The following is a 17652-nucleotide window of genomic DNA, read 5'->3' as shown; positions in this document are numbered from 1 at the left end:
TTCATTCTGTAAGCCTGTATTAAAGGTGAAATAGCAATAGGCCAATGTTTGCCTCCTGACTGTGAGAAAAGCAGCTTTATTACACACAGGAAGTGTGAGGGGGGCTAGCTCTATGCAAGTAATGACAGTCCAAGGAGTAGCTGGAGGTCAGCTCTGTTCAGTCTAATAGACAAAAAGTCCTGAGTCCCATTCAGTCCTAAGTGCCTCAGTACAGTCAGCCAAAGCTGGATTCACCTGACCCAAGCCTGCATTTCCTTGTAGAGAGAATCAGAGAAAGTTAGATCATTTCACCTCAAAAGGAAAAAGTATGTTATCTCCAGCCTTCCAAATCTTAGAGTCATGGCTGGGAATTAGAGTGAGGTGAGTGAGGCATCCTCCTTGGGCACAACACTTAAGGTGTACCAAAAACCCTATAATCAAAAGAAGGAATATTTTAAAGCAAAATTTTGAAAAATAAAAATTAATGTTAAACAATCCATAATAAACAACATATCAAAACTTTATGTAATGACAGCATTGGTTTAATGATTTTTGCCTTTTGCCTTAGGCACCATTAAGTATTAGTGGGACACCGTTCCTCATCTTACCTGAACCCACTGAATCAGAATTTCCAGGAGTGAGGCCCTGGAAGAGTCTGTATTTTATTAAACTTTTCAGGTAATCCTTACACATGATACATTTTATGAAGTCCTGGAAAGATGATCTCTGAAGTTTCTCTGTTGGCCTTAGCTTGCATGTTCTGATGACTCAAACGGCCCTCTTGGAGAGGCCCAAGTAGCGAGGAATTGAAGGCAGCTTCCATGCAGCAGCCAGCAATTTAGGAACTGGGGCCCTCAAACAGCTTGCAAGGAACTGATTCCTGCCAACAACTACAGGAGCTGGGAGAGGATCCCAGGTCTGGCTAACACCTTGATCGGAGCCTTGTGAAAAATCCTGAGCAGAAAGTCCTTTTACGTTATACCTAGACTCCTGACTCAGGAAAAAGGTAAGATAAGAAATGTGTGTTGTTTTAAGCCACTAAGTTTGTGTTCATTTGTTTCACAGCAATAGATAATTTTAATACTCTAAGTTTATATATACATATAAATTATATTTTATAATTACTATTAATTTTATTTAGTAATGTTCAAACTGGTTCAACCATGGACTCCATCAGTATTACATGTAACAGATATGTGTTTATTTATTAAGGATATACTTCTATTACCATGTTTATATTAAATATTGGAATATTTATTTTGTGGTAAATTATTTAGATAACAACTTTATTGAGATATAATTCAGATGTCATAAAACTCATTCATTTAAAGTGTACAATTCAATGGTTTTTAGTATATTCAGAGTTGCTCAAGTATCATTACAATCAATTTTAGAGTATTTTTAGCAGCCCAAAAAGAGACCCCATACCCCTTAGCCATCACCCTCCGCCTCCTTTTCCCCCGTCCTAGGCAATCTTTTTAAAATCTTAGGCTGTTTCCTAAGATTTTTCTATTCTGAACATTTAATATAAGTGGAATCATACAAATATGTGTTCTATTTTAGAAGGAGTATTAGCCTAATATTTTAAAAGTTCATCCATGTTGTAGCAGGCATCAGTACTTGGATCCCTTTTTAATGGCCAAGTAATAGTCCATTTTAAAACAGTTCATTGTGAATAAATTTCCATTGTAAATCCTTTTTTTCTTTCCTAGGTTTTTAAAAAAAAAAAAAACAGAAATAAAAGTTTTAACACTTTCTCTACTTTTTAAAGTGTTAGACCATTGCATGAATCCCCTAGGTACATACACCTTAGTTGATGACATTCTTACTGTATAATCTTTGGTTTTATGGGGGATATATGTCTAAATACTAAACAACAAAATAGTTATTTTATGCCGAGGGCAAAAAAAAAAAAAACCCACAAAATGATGGTTTCAGAGGAGGAGAACATTTATTCTAAAGCCATCTTATTAATTAAATTTTGCCTCAAAGCAATTCCCACTGTAACAGGGCTCTGATGCAGTCATTTTATTTGCCTTTATATTGACAGTTGGTCAATCAGTATTATTGAGTGCCCAATAGTTCATAAGTCCCTGAGAGTCAAATAATATTATTATGAAGGCCATAAGAAGCCAGACAGGTTAAACACAGTCTTCCCTGTGATGTTGGTGAACAGCCATATACTTACTGATGGATCTCAGACTCTTACGGTCAGAGACACATTTAGTGCTTTCATAGACTGTGATCTACTAAGGATCACAATTTATTTTTCCTGTAAGTGTTCATCATCATAGATTCTGTGTTACGCTGCCCAAGGATTCATTGCTCCCAGCTCTTGGAAATTTGTTTGACATCACTCAGCTAGCAACCCCTTTGGGAATTATTTTGGCAGAAGAGAGTCACCTTTGCCTTATCCATGGTCATACTCCCTACCAGGAGCAGACTGCATCCAATGACAGACTAATAAAAAAGGCCTGACTTCTCACCTCAATTCAAGACAACTCTGAAAGGCCCTCCCATCTTCAGAACTTGTAACAGGGTCCGCTGAGGTCTTCAACAATATTGCATTACAAATCAACTACTCCCTCTGTCCAACCTCGGTTATTTCTCTACCCCCCGCTCCGGTGTTAATCCTGAGTGCACTCCTTAATAAACTTCCTACATGCAAATATCTATCTGGGAGTCTGCTTTTCGAAAATCCTAACCTGCTCCACTTATGGAACTTTCTAACTGTTCATTAGAACAGTTCATTAGAGGTTGAGCACTTGACATATAGAGAAAGAAGTACAACAAGAGAACACAAGTGATTCAGTCAGTAAGTCCTATAAATCATGGAAAATTATTGACACTCTTCACTCTTATATGAAGACTTCCCAATGTTTTTTCAAATATCACTTTGATGTTACTATGGTATGATTTGGCTATGTCCCTACACAAATCTCATCTTGAATTGTAGCTCCCATAATCCCCACATGTCGTGAGACGTACCTGGTGGGAAGTAATTGAATCGTGGAGGAGGGCTTTTCCCATGCTATTCTTGTGATAGTGAATAAGTCTTGTGAAATCTGATGGTTTTATAAAGGGTAGTTTCCCTGCACACACTCTCTTGCCTGCTGCCATGTAAAATGTGCCTTTGCTTCTCCTTCACCTTCCACCATGATTGTGAGGCCTCCCCAGCCATGTGGAACTTTGATTCCATTAAATTTATTTTTCTTTATAAACTACCCAGTCTTAGGTATTTCTTCACAGCAGTATGAAAGTGGACTAATACATACTATATCCATATTTTTACCCCAGATGACCCTTATGTCTTGCAAAGACCTTATTGAGTGTAAAGTTCAAGGGGCCACAGAACATTCTAAAACAGGTTTCATCTGAGTTGAGGATCTTTTACACTCCGTTTCATGGTGTTCAGGTTTTTCAAGACTCTACATTTATGACTTTGAATACTTCTCCTCCTCTTATAACTCAATGATCAAAGTGGAAGTGAGGGTGATGATTGAGATAGAAGTATAAACCATTTAATTCAACTTGGATTAAGTTTGAGTTGAGATGTATTCAATTCAAGCAGCCTTTTTCTGGTTTTCAAAGAAAACTTGGTTGTTGTTGCCATTGTCACTTGAAAAGCTAAAAGGAACCCAGAGGCAGTACCACAGAAAAAATTAGGGTCTAGGTCAGAAAGAGGGTTTATCCAACCAGTGTAACATGGTATAGGTAGATTAGAGAATCAGCCATTATCAGGAACGTCTAAGGCTATTGCTGAAATACTTCCAAGCACCAGTCCAAGGGTGAGACAAGGAAGGAGACAGAACAAGGACCCAGGTAGATAGCTGAGAAAATAAGGCATTCAACAGAATCAGACATCTGGCACAATTTAAGAAATGTGGTTCAGAACTTTGCCTGTGAATGGTATGTAGGTGCTGGAGCTTCCTTTCTCAGATTGCCTGGTGCACACAGCAGGGATTAATGTATCAACTTAATGTATGCCCTGGACTGGAAAACCTTCCAATTTTTATTTCCTTTTTCTTGCACCCATTTCCTCAAAATCTTACCCATTAAAATGGACAGTGTGGACTGGCAGGTGGAGAATGTGATGGCAAAGAGAAGGCTGCAAATTCGCTTGAATGTCTAATCCTAATCACACAAGCATTTATTATTCTCACATTTTTTTTTTTTTTTTTTTTTTTTTGAGACAGAGTCTCACTCTATTGCCCAGGCTGGAGTGCAGTGGTGTGATCTCAGCTCACTGCAACCTCAGCCTCCCGAGTTCAAGTGATTCTCTTGCCCCAGCCTCCCAGGTAGCTGGGATTACAGGTGCCCACCACCAAGCCTGGCTAATTTTTGTATTTTTAGTAGATTCGGGGTTTCACCACATTGGCTAGACTGGTCTCAAACTCCTGACCTCAAGTGATCTGCCCACCTCAGCTTCCCAAAGTGCTGGAATTACAGGCGTGAGCCACCGTGCCCAGCCTATTTGCACATGTTACCTACTACCAGAAGAAGCAACAGCTCTCCCATATACCACATTCCAGGGCATCCTATGATCACATAAGAACACACTCCTCCTGCCACAGGTAAGCGCAATGTACCAGGAAATGGGTTGTGGGTAAACCGTTGTTCTCCCTCTGCCATTAGGATAGGAATGTCATGACAGGCAGCTCTGCCCCTAAATCTTGCAAAATCTCAATGTGCACCTCAAGTTTGTATTGTTTTAGCCCATGATGGAACTGACAGGTTGGGGAAAATGGAAAGCAAATTCCATCAGTCTGGATTGCATTTTGTAGTGTCCCCAATGAGATCATAGCTGGAGAGGCAAGGGTGTAACTCACTCAAAATGTAAGGCTTCTGGCCAAAGTTGATGACTAATAATATAGAATTATAGGTTTGGGCTTTTTGTTTTCTTAAAAAACTCTGTCAGGTTTGGAAAGGGACCTCCAATCCTAATTTTGAGATACCACGGGTAATGTCCAATTTGTCTTAAGGTGTGACTAAAATTTTTCTTTTTTGTTGTTGTTGTTGTTTTTGTTTGTTTGTTTCGTTTTGAGATGGAGTCTTGCTCTATAGCCCAAGCTGGAGTGCAGTGGCACAATCTCGGCTTACTGCAACCTTCACCTCCTGGGTTCAAGTGATTCTCCTGCCTCAGTCTCCCAGGTAGCTGGGACTACAGGCATGTGCCACCACGCCCGGCTAATTTTTTTTTGTATTTTTAGTAGAGATGGGGTTTCACCATGCTGGCCAGGCTGGTCTTGAACTCCTGACCTCAAGTGATCTGCCCACCTCGGCCTCCCAAAGTGCTGGGATTACAGACGTGAGCCACCACGCCCAGCCTAAAATTTTTCAAAATAAACTTGCTCTTAACTTTTCTTCTTTAATTTAAAAATACCTCTATAGGCTACATGAGAGTTTTTGAAAAAGTAGCCATGTTTGGCATGGAAATAGGCCTCAAATATGTCAATACCTGTATTTCCTTCCAGATTTCAGTCCTACAACTTTGGACTCCCAACAGATTAAGAATCACTGGTTTAAGGTTTCTAAAGCCAGGGTAGATCCCTTTCCCAATGGCAGCTACAAAGCCAACGCTGTATCATACCCTATCTAAAGAAAAGATAAAAGTAAACTGGCAGGGCACAAGTGGCTCACGCCTGTAATCTCAGCACTTTGGGAGGCTGAGGCAGGTGGATCACAAGGTCAAGAGTTCGAGACCAGCCTAACCAACATGGTGAAACCCTGTCTCTACTAAAAATACAAAAATTAGCCGGGTGCGGTGGCGCATGCCTGTAATCCCAGCTACTCAGGAGGCTGAGGCGGGAGAATTGCTTGAACCTGGGAGGTGGGGTTTGCAGTGAGCCAAGATCGTGCCATTGCACTCCAGCCTGGGTGACAGAGCAAAACTCCATCCAAAAAAATAATAATAATAAGATAAAAGTAAACTGAAAACAAGAATAGAAATGTGTACTAACATGCTCTGTGACCTTGATCAACAGCTTTCCCCACTCTTGACCTTGGTGTCCTAACTTAAATGGGGAAACTGTGATCTCTCTCAGCTCAAAAATTATATGACATTATTTACATACCAAACCTGCCCTACGCTTCCTGGAAACTTTACTATTTATGAGTGTGGCTCCTCCTTCCTTTCAATCCCTTAATTAAACAGCTTCCCCTCTACAGGCTTTTGAAGTGGTGGCAGTTCCTCCTAACTCCTGCCAGAAACAGCTCTCGTCAACATGAGAGCTGCACCCCTCCTCGTGGCCAGGGCAGCAAGCCTTAGCCTTGGCTTCTTGTTTCTGCTTTTTTTCTGGCTAGACCGAGGTGTACTAGCCAAGGAGTTGAAGTTTGTGACTTTGGTAAGTAGACTTTTCTCACTGCTTTTTCCTTAAAACTGTGTTCCCAGCAGAGTCTGATAAGGCAAGCGTCAGGTTTCATCTTACCCTTGGATTGTTTCCCAGAGACCAGGCTCTGCTCAAACTCAGAAAGTGAATCATCAAGTTTTGTAAGTTCCTCTTAATGAAGACCTAACATGTCTTAACAAAAAGGTAGATTTTTTTGGTCGCTGGTTTTTTAGGGGTTGCTTTTTATTTGCTTTTGCTGATGTTATTTATTTACTTACTTTACAACTGCCTTGAATTCAGATTCCTTTTGACAGCCACACCAGTCCAGAAGAAGCCACAGCTGGCGCTGTTTATGTACCAAGAACTGGCTTCATTCGATTTAATGATTATTTGTTTGCAAGCCAAAAAACAGTCACTTTCTGAATTAAGTAGTCCTTTCACCTTTGTTTATCAGGATATTAGAACAAATATTTGTAAACAGCCTTGAAGCATAAAAGTGAATCTAAATTTGGAATTTTAGGATGACTTTCTGATATATAGATTTAGTTGACGATTAAAATCACTGGTACATGTGACCAGTAATGAAAAAAGGTGGGGGGTGGCTGATGCATAACGTCAGGAAAAGAAAATATACTGTTGACATTGTTTGAAAATAGATGGAAAGAGGGTTTGCAAAGTGAAGGAGATTCATCATGTTACCTAAGAGTCTGATTTTCTGTTTCTGTATCTTTTTTTCCTTCTGTTTCACTCTTTCTCTGCCTCTAAGCTGCTTCTTGTCTTTCCTCTCTCGTTTTCTTTCTCTTCCTACATTTTTTTATTTGAGATAGTGAAAGTGGGCTGATAAGTAGTAAATTTTCTTTCTGTCAAGTGTACTCACGGAGCTAGTCTGAGATCCCCCTGTAAGGTTTGCTGGATTAGCTTGACTCTGAATCAGCAGGTGGTTCCCTTGCTTTTCCTCTGTGATCCCAGAAAAATAAATCTTCCTCAATTCTGAAAAGCTGTTCTTGGCAGAAAGAGGAGGAAACTGTCCTTGGCTCTTGTTTTCAGACTAACTGAAGCGCCTGTGTCCCATGAAATGCTAGTCTGACAAGTTGTTAACAGGTGTGGATGGGGAAAAAATCAGTTTCAATAGTCAAGTTAGCTTTGGGACTAGAACTGGGTTAAACTGTGTTTAAAAGGTCTCTTTAATGCAATAATCCTCAGTCTTTAACATGCTAATACGCACTGTGGCTTTTAAGGAAAAGATCTGGCGTTTTCCAAACTGTGTTTTTGAAATTTTGATTACGGCATTCACCTCCCTCTTTTTTTCCCCAATGTCCTGTAGAAAACACTGAGAGAACTGACATTTTTAACTTTATATGGAAAGAATAGTGAGTATGGTGAATCTGGATGTACACATCAACCAGCTTCAAAAACTATCACCCATGCAATCTTATTTCATCTACATACCCACTCATTTCCCACACACACCCACTTGAGTTTTTAAAGTTATTTCATGCATCATATTATTTCATCCAGAAATAGAAAAATGTCACTTTAAAGCAACCTCTCTCCCCTAACTCAGAGAAAACCCACAAGTTCAGCTGATCCAAAACAGAAAAATTCCATCTCATTTCACTGCTGTTTTACAAAGAAAGGGATGATGAGTTACAAGGTATACACTCTTCTCATTCTTCATGGTTGACTTTCTTCATGCAGAATACTTAATCAAGTAATATAATATTCTTGGTGTTTCTGTTTTTCTTTTCTTTTCTTTTTTTTTTTTTTTGAGACGGAGTCTTACTCTGTCGCCCAGGCTGGAGTGCAATGGCGTGATCTCAGCTCACTGCAACCTCCGCCTCCTGGTGATTCTCCAGTCTCAGCCTTCTGAGTAGCTGGGGTTACAGGTGCGCGCCACCATGCCTGGCTAATTTTTGTATTTTTAGTAAAGACAGGGTTTCACCATGTTGGCTAGGCTGGTCTTGAACTCTTGACCTCAGGTGATCCACCCGCCTCGGCCTCCCAAAGGGCTGGGATTACAGGCGTGAGCAACTGCGCCTGGAATAATATGATATTCTTGATGGAGGTAGCCTCCAAATTCTAAGCACATAATCTATACACTGGAATGGGTAACTTCCACATTATAGACATGAAGGACCTCCGAGCTACTAGGGAAGGTGAGGCTAGAGGATCACTTGAGCATGGGAGTGTGAGGCCATATTGAGCTATCACACCATTGCACTCCAGCCTGGACAACAGGGAAAAACCCTGTCTCTTGGGTTGGCTTATAAAAAGATGTACCAGAGGCTGGGTGCAGCAACTCACACCTGTAATCCCAGCACTTTGGAAAACCGAAACAGGAGGATTGCTTGAGGCCAGGAGTTCAAGACCAGCCTGGTTAACATAGTAAGACCTCATCTCTGCCAAAAAGGAAATGATAATAATAATAATAAGGATCAGAAAAAACTCTCCACTGAAAAGCGAAAATCAGGTCTCCTGCCTCAGTTCACAAACAGCCTTACATACAATCTCTCTCCCTTGCTGTATGGCTCCTAATCACTACAGCCAAGGAACAGCCAAGCTGTCTGGAGAACACAGGTTTTTCAAAGACCTTTGCCAGGAACAGCACCATGCGCTGAGAGTTGGTACTGAGCCAGCTCAGTTCAGTTTGCTTACATGAGTTTCTCCCCAGTTTTATGCCAATGAATTTCACAAATTTTCAGGGTTCTTTTGGCCAAGACATTTCGGCCAACCAGGTAATTCCTGTGGGTGCTTCTAAGTGTCCTAAATCCAAAAGAATAATTAATTATTCCTCTCAGCCAAGGAAATAAAAATAGGGAGAGATGATTAGAAATTAACAGAGGTATGTCTTGAAAGAGAGTGCTGTTTCCCATTGCTCAATAGGCAGTGCTTATTTGCTCTATCTGCTGCAAATTATTGCCAGCAGGAAAAAAAATATATGTGGTAGCTAAGCAAAATGTCTGAATAATATAATAACAAAAATAATTATAACAAATATGATAATAAATCCCATATATCAAATGCATCCTGTGTGCTCGGTATTATACTGATGGCTTTCAATATATTACACATTTAATTTTCATGATGCTCCTGGATGAGAAATAATGCTTTTTGTGTTTTACACAAAGGGAAATTGAGGCATGCGGAATGTGAAGTTAAATCATTTCCCAAGGTCGCCCAGCAGGACCTTGACAAAGCAGGAGTTTGAACCCAGGTCTAACCAACTGAAAACCCAGATATATCATACATCTGATATATCATACATCTCCTACATAACATAATGCACAGTTTTTACAGCTGCCCTTTTTTGCAGGCCTCTGTGTTCGTCCCGGTCTCTGGATCAAAGTCTTATTAGTCTTGTCCTGATTTTTTCACGGGGAGCACAGAACATATTCTCATGCTGATTCCTTTCATGGTCAGCCAGCTTTCCTTCTAACCTCTGAAATGACACTCATTTACATTACTCAATTATTTCTGCCCAAACGACTTTATTTTAATTTTCTTTACCAATGGATTTATTTCTTAGGTCCTAAAAGAAGAAAATAAAATAGGCTTCTACTCATAGTTATCTTTGCGCATCAAGAGATTTTCACAACTTGGAGTATACCCTAATAAAATAAGAAGAATAATTTAATGTCAGGAGATAAGGTTCCTTTTAGGACTTCTAGAATCATCCCAAAGTTTTATGATGTGTCTCGAATTTCAAACCTGAAAGGAGAACATGATAGTTTATAAGACTTCAATCCAGTCTAGAAGCAGACTCACTGTTCTAGAAACAAAGGCACAAATTAATAGAGACGGCTACAATTTGAATGTTTGTCCCCTCCAAAACTCATGTTGAAACTTAATCCCAATGTAACAGCATTAAGAGGTGGCGCCTTTAAGAGGTGATAGGGCCATGAGCCCTCTACTCTCCTGATGGATTAATGGATTAACAGATTAATGGATTAATAGGTTATTACATAAGTGGGTGAGTTATCATGTCAGTGAGTCTATTATAAAAACCAGTTTGGCTCTCAGTGTGCCCCTTCTTGTCCTGTCATGCCTTCTGCCATGTTATGACACAGCACAAGGCCCTCACCAGAAGCTGACCAGATGCTGCTGCCTGATCTTGGACTTCCCAACTTCTAGAATTGTGAGCAAAATAAACCTCTTTCCTTTATAAATTTCCCAGTCTCAGGTATTCTGTTAGAGCAACAGAAAATGGGCTAAGACAGAGGGGAAAGACAAGAAGATGAAAGAAAGGGGGGGAAAAAGCACACATAGCACACCTTGCTGATAAATAAGGATGACAATCTAAAACCCTCATGAAATGAGAAGACTGGAAACAAATCCATAATGTACCTGGAAGAACTATACCCAATGCAAGATGCACCTATCCATCAAAACAGGCCTTTTTTGCATGTTACTATGTTCCAGACACTGTTTTGGGGTTATAGCAGTGCTTGTGACAGCAAGGATTCTGCTTTCAAGGAGTTTACTGGGAGAGGGAGGAAGCCAGATTTTTTTTAATTTTAGTAAAAATAAAAAATAAGAAAATATCAGGAATATTTATTTGAAATAAAACAGTGAGATAAGATAGAGATTGAGAAAGAATTATAATGATGGTCAAGGGATGTCTCTCTGTAAAGGTCAAATTTTCAGGACAGACCTCAAACTGGTGAGTGGTATGTATGCTGAGAGAAGAAGCAGACTTGAGACATTCAAAGCAGATAGGACATCAAGAGCAAAGGCACTGAAGCTTGAGCAAATTTAATACATTGGATGTAACAGCAGGAGGGCCCATGTGGGTAAGCTGAGGACATCAAGGTGACAATATCAAGGTGGGTAGGGGCCAGATTAGGTAAGATCTTGTAAGCCCTTGTAAGGACTTTTAATTTATGCAAAGAGCAATAGAACATGATATAATGTCTAAGAGTGATGAGGATGTAAAAGAAACAAGACTAGTCACATATAAGTTGATAATTGTTGGAGCCAGTGGTGGATTCATGGTAAAAATCTCCACTTTTAGGCCGGGCACAGTGGCTCATGCCTGTAATCCCAGTACTTTGGGAGGCCAAGGCGGGTGGATCACCTGAGGTTAGGAGTTTGAGACAAGCCTGGCCAACATGGCGAAACGCTGTCTCTACTAAAAATACAAAAATTAGCCGGGCGTGGTGACAGGTGCCTGTAATCCCAGCTGCTTGGGAGGGTGAGGCAGGAGAATCGTGTGAACCTGGGAGGCAGAGGTTGCAGTGAGCCGAGATCATGCCAGCCTGCACTCCAGCCTGGGCAACAACAGGGAGACTCCATCTCAAAAACAAACAAACAAAATTCCACTTTTGTATATCTTTACACTTTCCACAAGAGAATGTTTAATACAATGAAAGGACATTAGAGGGTTCTAAGCAATTAAGTGACTTCTGATTGACATCTTATAAAAGAACATGTGACTGCTGCAGGGAGAGTGGGACTGGATATAGCCTCAACTGTACTCACGAGGTTCTCCACACCCTAAACCACGGCCAGATTTGTTTAGCAGAATCAATGGAGCAGGGTCATTCATGGGGGCACCAAACCAAAAGTCCTTTTAAAAACAGTTATCTATGATTTAAAAGGGTGAAGTGATTGTGGTGTGGTGGGGAAACAGTGGGTCAACTATCATGAGAATTAGGAGATCTGGACAGCTACACGATCTCTTTGATCATATAGTTTTCTTACTTGCTCAGTGCAGCAATAGTGCCAACCTGTTCTCACAAGGGGATGTAATACTTAAAAGAGGTAGCAGGGCAAAATTCTACAAACTATGGAGGGTTGTGCAAATGTAAGGAATTATTGTTTTGTTATTTTTATTTTATTTTATTATTTTATTTTATTTTATTTGTTTGAGACAGAGTCTCACTCTGTTGCCAGGCTTGAGTGCAGTGGCGTGATCTCGGCTTACTGCAACCTCTGCCTCCCGGGTTCAAGTGATTCTCCTGCCTCAGCCTCCTGAGTAGCTGGGACTACAGGCACACACCACCATGCCCAGCTAATTTTTGTATTTTTAGTAGAGATGGGGTTTCACCATGTTGGCCAGGCTGGTCTTGATCTCCTGACCTCATGATCCGCCTGCCTCAGCCTCCCAAAGTGCTGGGATTACAGGCGTGAGCCACTGTGCCCGGCCAGGAATTGCTATTATCTTGGATGTCTTTCTATTACAATTACCACTACTACTGCAAATAATGCTAATTGCTGGTAAAGTATTTTTAGGTTTTTAAAGGATTTCACAGAGTATGATTGCTGGACTGAGAACAGAGGTAATAATTGGTAAAGCAGCAGTTAAGAAGATTGCTCTACCACATTTTTTTTTTTTTTTTTGAGACGGAGTCTCACTCTGTCGCCCAGGCTGGAGTGCAGTGGCCGGATCTCAGCTCACTGCAAGCTCTACCTCCCAGGTTTACGCCATTCTCCTGCCTCAGCCCCCCGAGTAGCGGGGGCTACAGGCACCCGCCACCTCGCCTGGCTAGTTTTTTGTATTTTTTAGTAGAGACGGGGTTTCACCGTATTAGCCAGGATGGTCTCGATCTCCTGACCTCATGATCCGCCTGTCTCGGCCTCCCAAAGTGCTGGGATTACAGGCTTGAGCCACCACGCCCGGCCTCTACCACAGATTTAAAAGAATGTCTTCACATAGTCCAAGAACTCCAGCTGAATTCTGAAACTCCAAAAGCTCAAGGAATACCAGCTTCACATTTGGCTAGGGGAGGGGTGTGTGCACACATTTTGATGTCCAGCCCTGGAGGTGGAGAATGGTTTATTAAGTGTTTCTCTAGGACATCCCTTCCAAAGAGTTCACAGCATGTTTGAGCAACTACCTCGGAAACACTTAAAACCCACTGAAATGTAGGGGAGTACAATTATTTCTAAACTATGGGACAGAGTGAGAAAGCTTGCCCAAGTCTCAGGATTATGTTCCAGTTCTCTGCTCTTTAAAACACTCTGCTACAGTGACCACACTTGTTTTTCTCTCTCAGGCCATTCTACCATTTAGTTGCATAACCTCAGTTCTATTCTTTCAATCATATACGTAGTTCACAGTGCCTTCGGGGTAGTTTCCGTATCAAGGTTTTGGTTTCTTCTGATACAAAACACATACACACACATACACAGACACACACACACACACACCCCCCTTCCAATCCTAGAGGAAAAGAGTATATTGAGTTAATAAAGAAGCGTTAGACTCCAGACCATTCAGATTTAGCTGGTGGGGCTCTGAGGAGTGAGATTATAGAGAAATGAACCTCTCACAGGTGGTTAAGTATTCTGGTGTTGGAGGCACAGCCTGTGTTTGAATATCAACCCTACTACTTCTTATATGCTGTGTGAGTTTAGACAGGTCACTTAACTAAGCTAAACTTCCTCATCTGCGAAATGGAAATAATAATAGTAACTGCTTTGTGGAACTGATGAGAAGATTAAATCTGTAAGAACCACTTAGCACGGTTTCCAGGACAAAGTGAGTGTTCAACAAATGTTAAGGAGTTACCGTTGTGGTTATAGGTTGGTGGGAAGCATTGTAAATTATTTTATTACAATGTCTCTCATCTGACTTCTCTTTGGCTCACTCAGGGGCTCTCAACTTGGGGTGATTTTCTGGTCCTATGGCAGAAAATGTGACCTTTTCAATTGTCACAACTGGGAAATGTTACTGGTATCTGGTGGATAAAGGCTAGGGATGCTGCTAGACAGTCTACAATGCACAGGACAACCCCCACAACAAAGAATTATCTAGCCCAAAATGTCAACAATGCTGAGGTTGAGAAGCCCTAGAAACTAAAACAGTGTGGGGTTTGTAATTGATTGAAACCATGTAACAACTTTAGTTATTCAAAGACACATTTACCTGGGATATGAAAACTCTAAAATGTACTTCAATTGTGGAAAGAGGCATCAATGATTAACCGTAATCATTTCTGATCATGATCAAGTCACCCCTGAGACTAGTAACTGCAGGTGCTCACAAAAAATATGCAGCTGTCCTTCCTGCCTTCAGGGGATCATTCATGAAAGTAATTTCTCACCTGACCAAAATGATTGCTTCACATTTATTGCATCATTGCCCCTGTTTCTGTAGACTGTTCTACTGAAGTTTTAATTTCTTACTGATTTAAGGGGCCAAAAGATCTGTTTTCTTCAGATACTAGAGACACAAACCAAGCATCTCCCACTTTCTTGTAATTCCTTCTCAAAAATGACCAAAGTCTGAGACTGTTTTCTTATTTAATGTCTGTTGAATTCTGTTTTACAGAATTTCAAAAGAGCAGGTTCTTGGCTTACTTTCCAATGGAACGTTTTAGCCAGGTAGTATAAGTACAGGTACAGGTAATCTCAGATAAATCAAAGTGTTATGCAGCCATCTCTATATTAAAAATATTTGCTGATATCAGTGTAGACTTCATCTTGTAGTTCTTCAGTGTTTTCTTTCCCTATATTTTGCTCACAAGATAGCTTTGTGTTTGGTTTGATATTCTACTGAGAAAGCATATTAGAATCAAAGCACCAATATTTCAAAAGTCCAGACTATTCTTCCCAAAGAGAAATGTGCAATCACAATAGCATGACATGGGTACAAATACAGAAGTATGTTATGAAAGTATTGAGAATTAGCTTTCCTAACCTCCCCACCTGCAATCTTTTACTCCTCATCTTCAAAAAATGAACAAATCATTGGCTCAAAATGGTCACAAATTATATGTGGTATTAAAAATCTATTATTTTTATTATATATGAAATGTTGCCAAGTGTGGTGGCTCATGCCTGTAATCCCAGCACTTTGGGAGGCCAAGGCGGGCAGATCACTAGGTCAGGAATTCAAGACCAGCCTGGCCAACATGGTGAAACCCCGTCTCTACTAAAAATACAAAAATTAGCTGGGCGTGGTGGCGTACACCCGTAATCCCAGCTTCTCCAGAAGCTGAGGCAGGAGAATCACTTGAAACCGGAAGGTGGAGTCTGCAGTGAGCCGAGGTGGTGCCACTCCACTCCAGCCTGGGCGACAGAGCGAGACTCAGTCTCAAAAAAAAAAAAAAGTTACACTGGCTGGGTGCGGTGGCTCATGCCTGTCATCCCAGCACTTTGGAAAGCCAAGGCGAGTGGATCACCTGAAGTCAGGAGTTTGAGACCAGCCTAGCCAACATGGTGAAACTCTGTCTCTACTAAAAATACAAAAATTAGCTGGGCATGGTGGCACGTGCCTGTAGTCCCAGCTACTCAGGCGGCTGAGGCGGGAGAATTGCTTGAACCTGGGATTCGCCACTGCACTCCAGCCTGGGCGACAGAACAAGACTCAGTCTCAAAAAAAAAAAAAAAAAATTATACCACTATTACTGTAATCATTAAGAGAAGAATACTTCTCATCAGAGTTTGTCTGCAGTAAAGTACTCTTGTAAGCTTTGTGTTCCTTTCTGTCCTATCTTATGTACAAACTGATTTCCATTGTGTGTCACCTGCCTTCTAATGGCTGATCATCTTGATTCTTACATTACCTGAAACACAGTGAAAGAGTGAGCTTAGAATGGTGATTCTTAACTAGAGATTTACCCAGGGAGATTTTTTAAATCCTGATGTCCTGGCCACATCCCAGACTAATTAAATAAAAATCACTAAGGTTGAAAGCCAGTCCTCAGAATCTTTTAAAACTCATTAGGTGATTACAATGGGAAGCCAAAGTTGAAAATCAATGATTTGGGGGGAAAAAAAATCTATTATAATGAGCAGAAGCAAAACACCTAAGTGACGTTTATAACATCACTCTCTCACATCTATTTTCAGGTGTTTCGGCATGGAGACCGAAGTCCCATTGACACCTTTCCCACTGACCCCATAAAGGAATCCTCATGGCCACAAGGATTTGGCCAACTCACCCAGGTTGGTTGGACTTTTTGCTAAAGATTGTTGATGAGGCCGAGTGTGGTGGCTCACACTTGTAATCCCAGCACTTTGGGAGGCCGAGGCAGGCGGATCACCTGAGGTCAGGAGTTCGAGACCAGCCTGGCCAACATGGTGAATCCCTCTCTCCACCAAAAATACAAAAATTAGCCAGGCATGGTGGTGGGCACCTGTAATCCCAGCTACTCAGGAGGCTGAGGCAGGAGAATCTCTTGAACCTGGGAGGCGGAGGTTGCAGTGAGCCGAGATTGCACCATTGCACTCCAGCCTGAGCAATGAGAGTAAACTCCATCTCAAAAAAAAAAAAAAAAAAAAAAAAAAAAGATTCTTGATGCGTCTCAAGGGGAAATGTATATAGAATTGTCTGTTTTGATATTTTTTACCCTTCTGACTTTATTTAAATGTAAGAGATGTACAGGAACAAAGACTATATGAGCTTAGAAATGCTGAAGACAGCCAAGTGGTAATTATAAGCCAGGCTTTGAATTTCTTAGGCTTCCCATGAGAAAGTGAAAAATAGTCTTGTAATCAATAAACTAAATCCACAGCATTGGGAAACATGATTTCCCAAAGTGCTGATATCAGAACATGATTTCTGGTCAGCTGGATATATTGGGATTCGACCTTCCTTATAACTGGTCAGTTAAACACAGGGAGCCCTACTTTCTGAAGAGCATCTAAGGAGAAGGTGAACTGGGGAGCAAAGCCATCTTTAGTCACTGTTCCAAAGCCCTATTCCCTTTGCTTGTAAGATTGGATGACTCTTCTGTTTGGAGCTACAAGGCCAGGTGCACTGCTTCTGTCCTAACCTGTTTAAATATATTAATTAAGAAAATGTCACAGAATCTTTAGAGTAGAATGTCTCCAAAACTAATGGGTCTTAATCCTGCCACAACATTGGGATTATCCACAGAGATTTAAAAAACATATTGATGTCTGCCTGGGAGGTTCTTATTTAATTGGTCTAGTATGTGTCCTGGGCATTGGGATTCTTAGAAACTCCTTGGTGGTCAGTTTACTCTAATGTGTAGCCAAGGCTGAGAATTACTGCCCTGACTATATTTCATACAGGAGAAAACTCAGACAGGCTATTTGAGACCAGCATCTTCTGTCTCCCAGGTCAGAGCTCTTCTCACCACAGCCTACATACCTTCTGTCCCTTTGAATGAAAGAGAGGCTACAAAAATTCAGATTTGCTTCTTAATACCTATGGCTCTGTAGAGACTCCTGTTATGTTGCTATGTTTTCCCATTAAGACCAAAAGATTCTTCTAGGCTGCAGGATTTGAATTCTTCTTCTGAAGAACCTTGATTGCCCATCAGATTCTATTAGGGGAGTATTTCTCAAGCTTCCATTGCAAATGAATCATTTGGGAATCTTGTCAAAATGCAGATTCTAATTCAGCAGGTCTGATGTGGGACCTGCCATTCTG

General features: G+C 40.9%; 1 protein-coding gene across 1 annotated transcript in view; it reads left to right on the top strand.

The window, feature by feature from the left end:
• The first annotated feature begins 5991 nt into the window (after positions 1-5991).
• The window catches only part of ACP3 (acid phosphatase 3), a 57438-nt gene continuing 45777 nt past the window's right edge, over positions 5992-17652 (top strand). Inside the window, exons 1-2 of the mRNA XM_008009118.3 lie at positions 5992-6323; positions 16104-16199. Of these exons, the coding sequence (XP_008007309.2) occupies positions 6204-6323; positions 16104-16199 (216 nt within the window). The 5' untranslated portion in view covers positions 5992-6203. The remainder of the gene's footprint in view (positions 6324-16103; positions 16200-17652) is intronic.

This window comes from Chlorocebus sabaeus, chromosome 15 (assembly GCF_047675955.1).
Source record: "Chlorocebus sabaeus isolate Y175 chromosome 15, mChlSab1.0.hap1, whole genome shotgun sequence".
Classification (NCBI taxonomy): Eukaryota; Metazoa; Chordata; class Mammalia; order Primates; family Cercopithecidae; genus Chlorocebus; species Chlorocebus sabaeus.
This window is presented reverse-complemented; position numbering and strand designations above follow the sequence as displayed.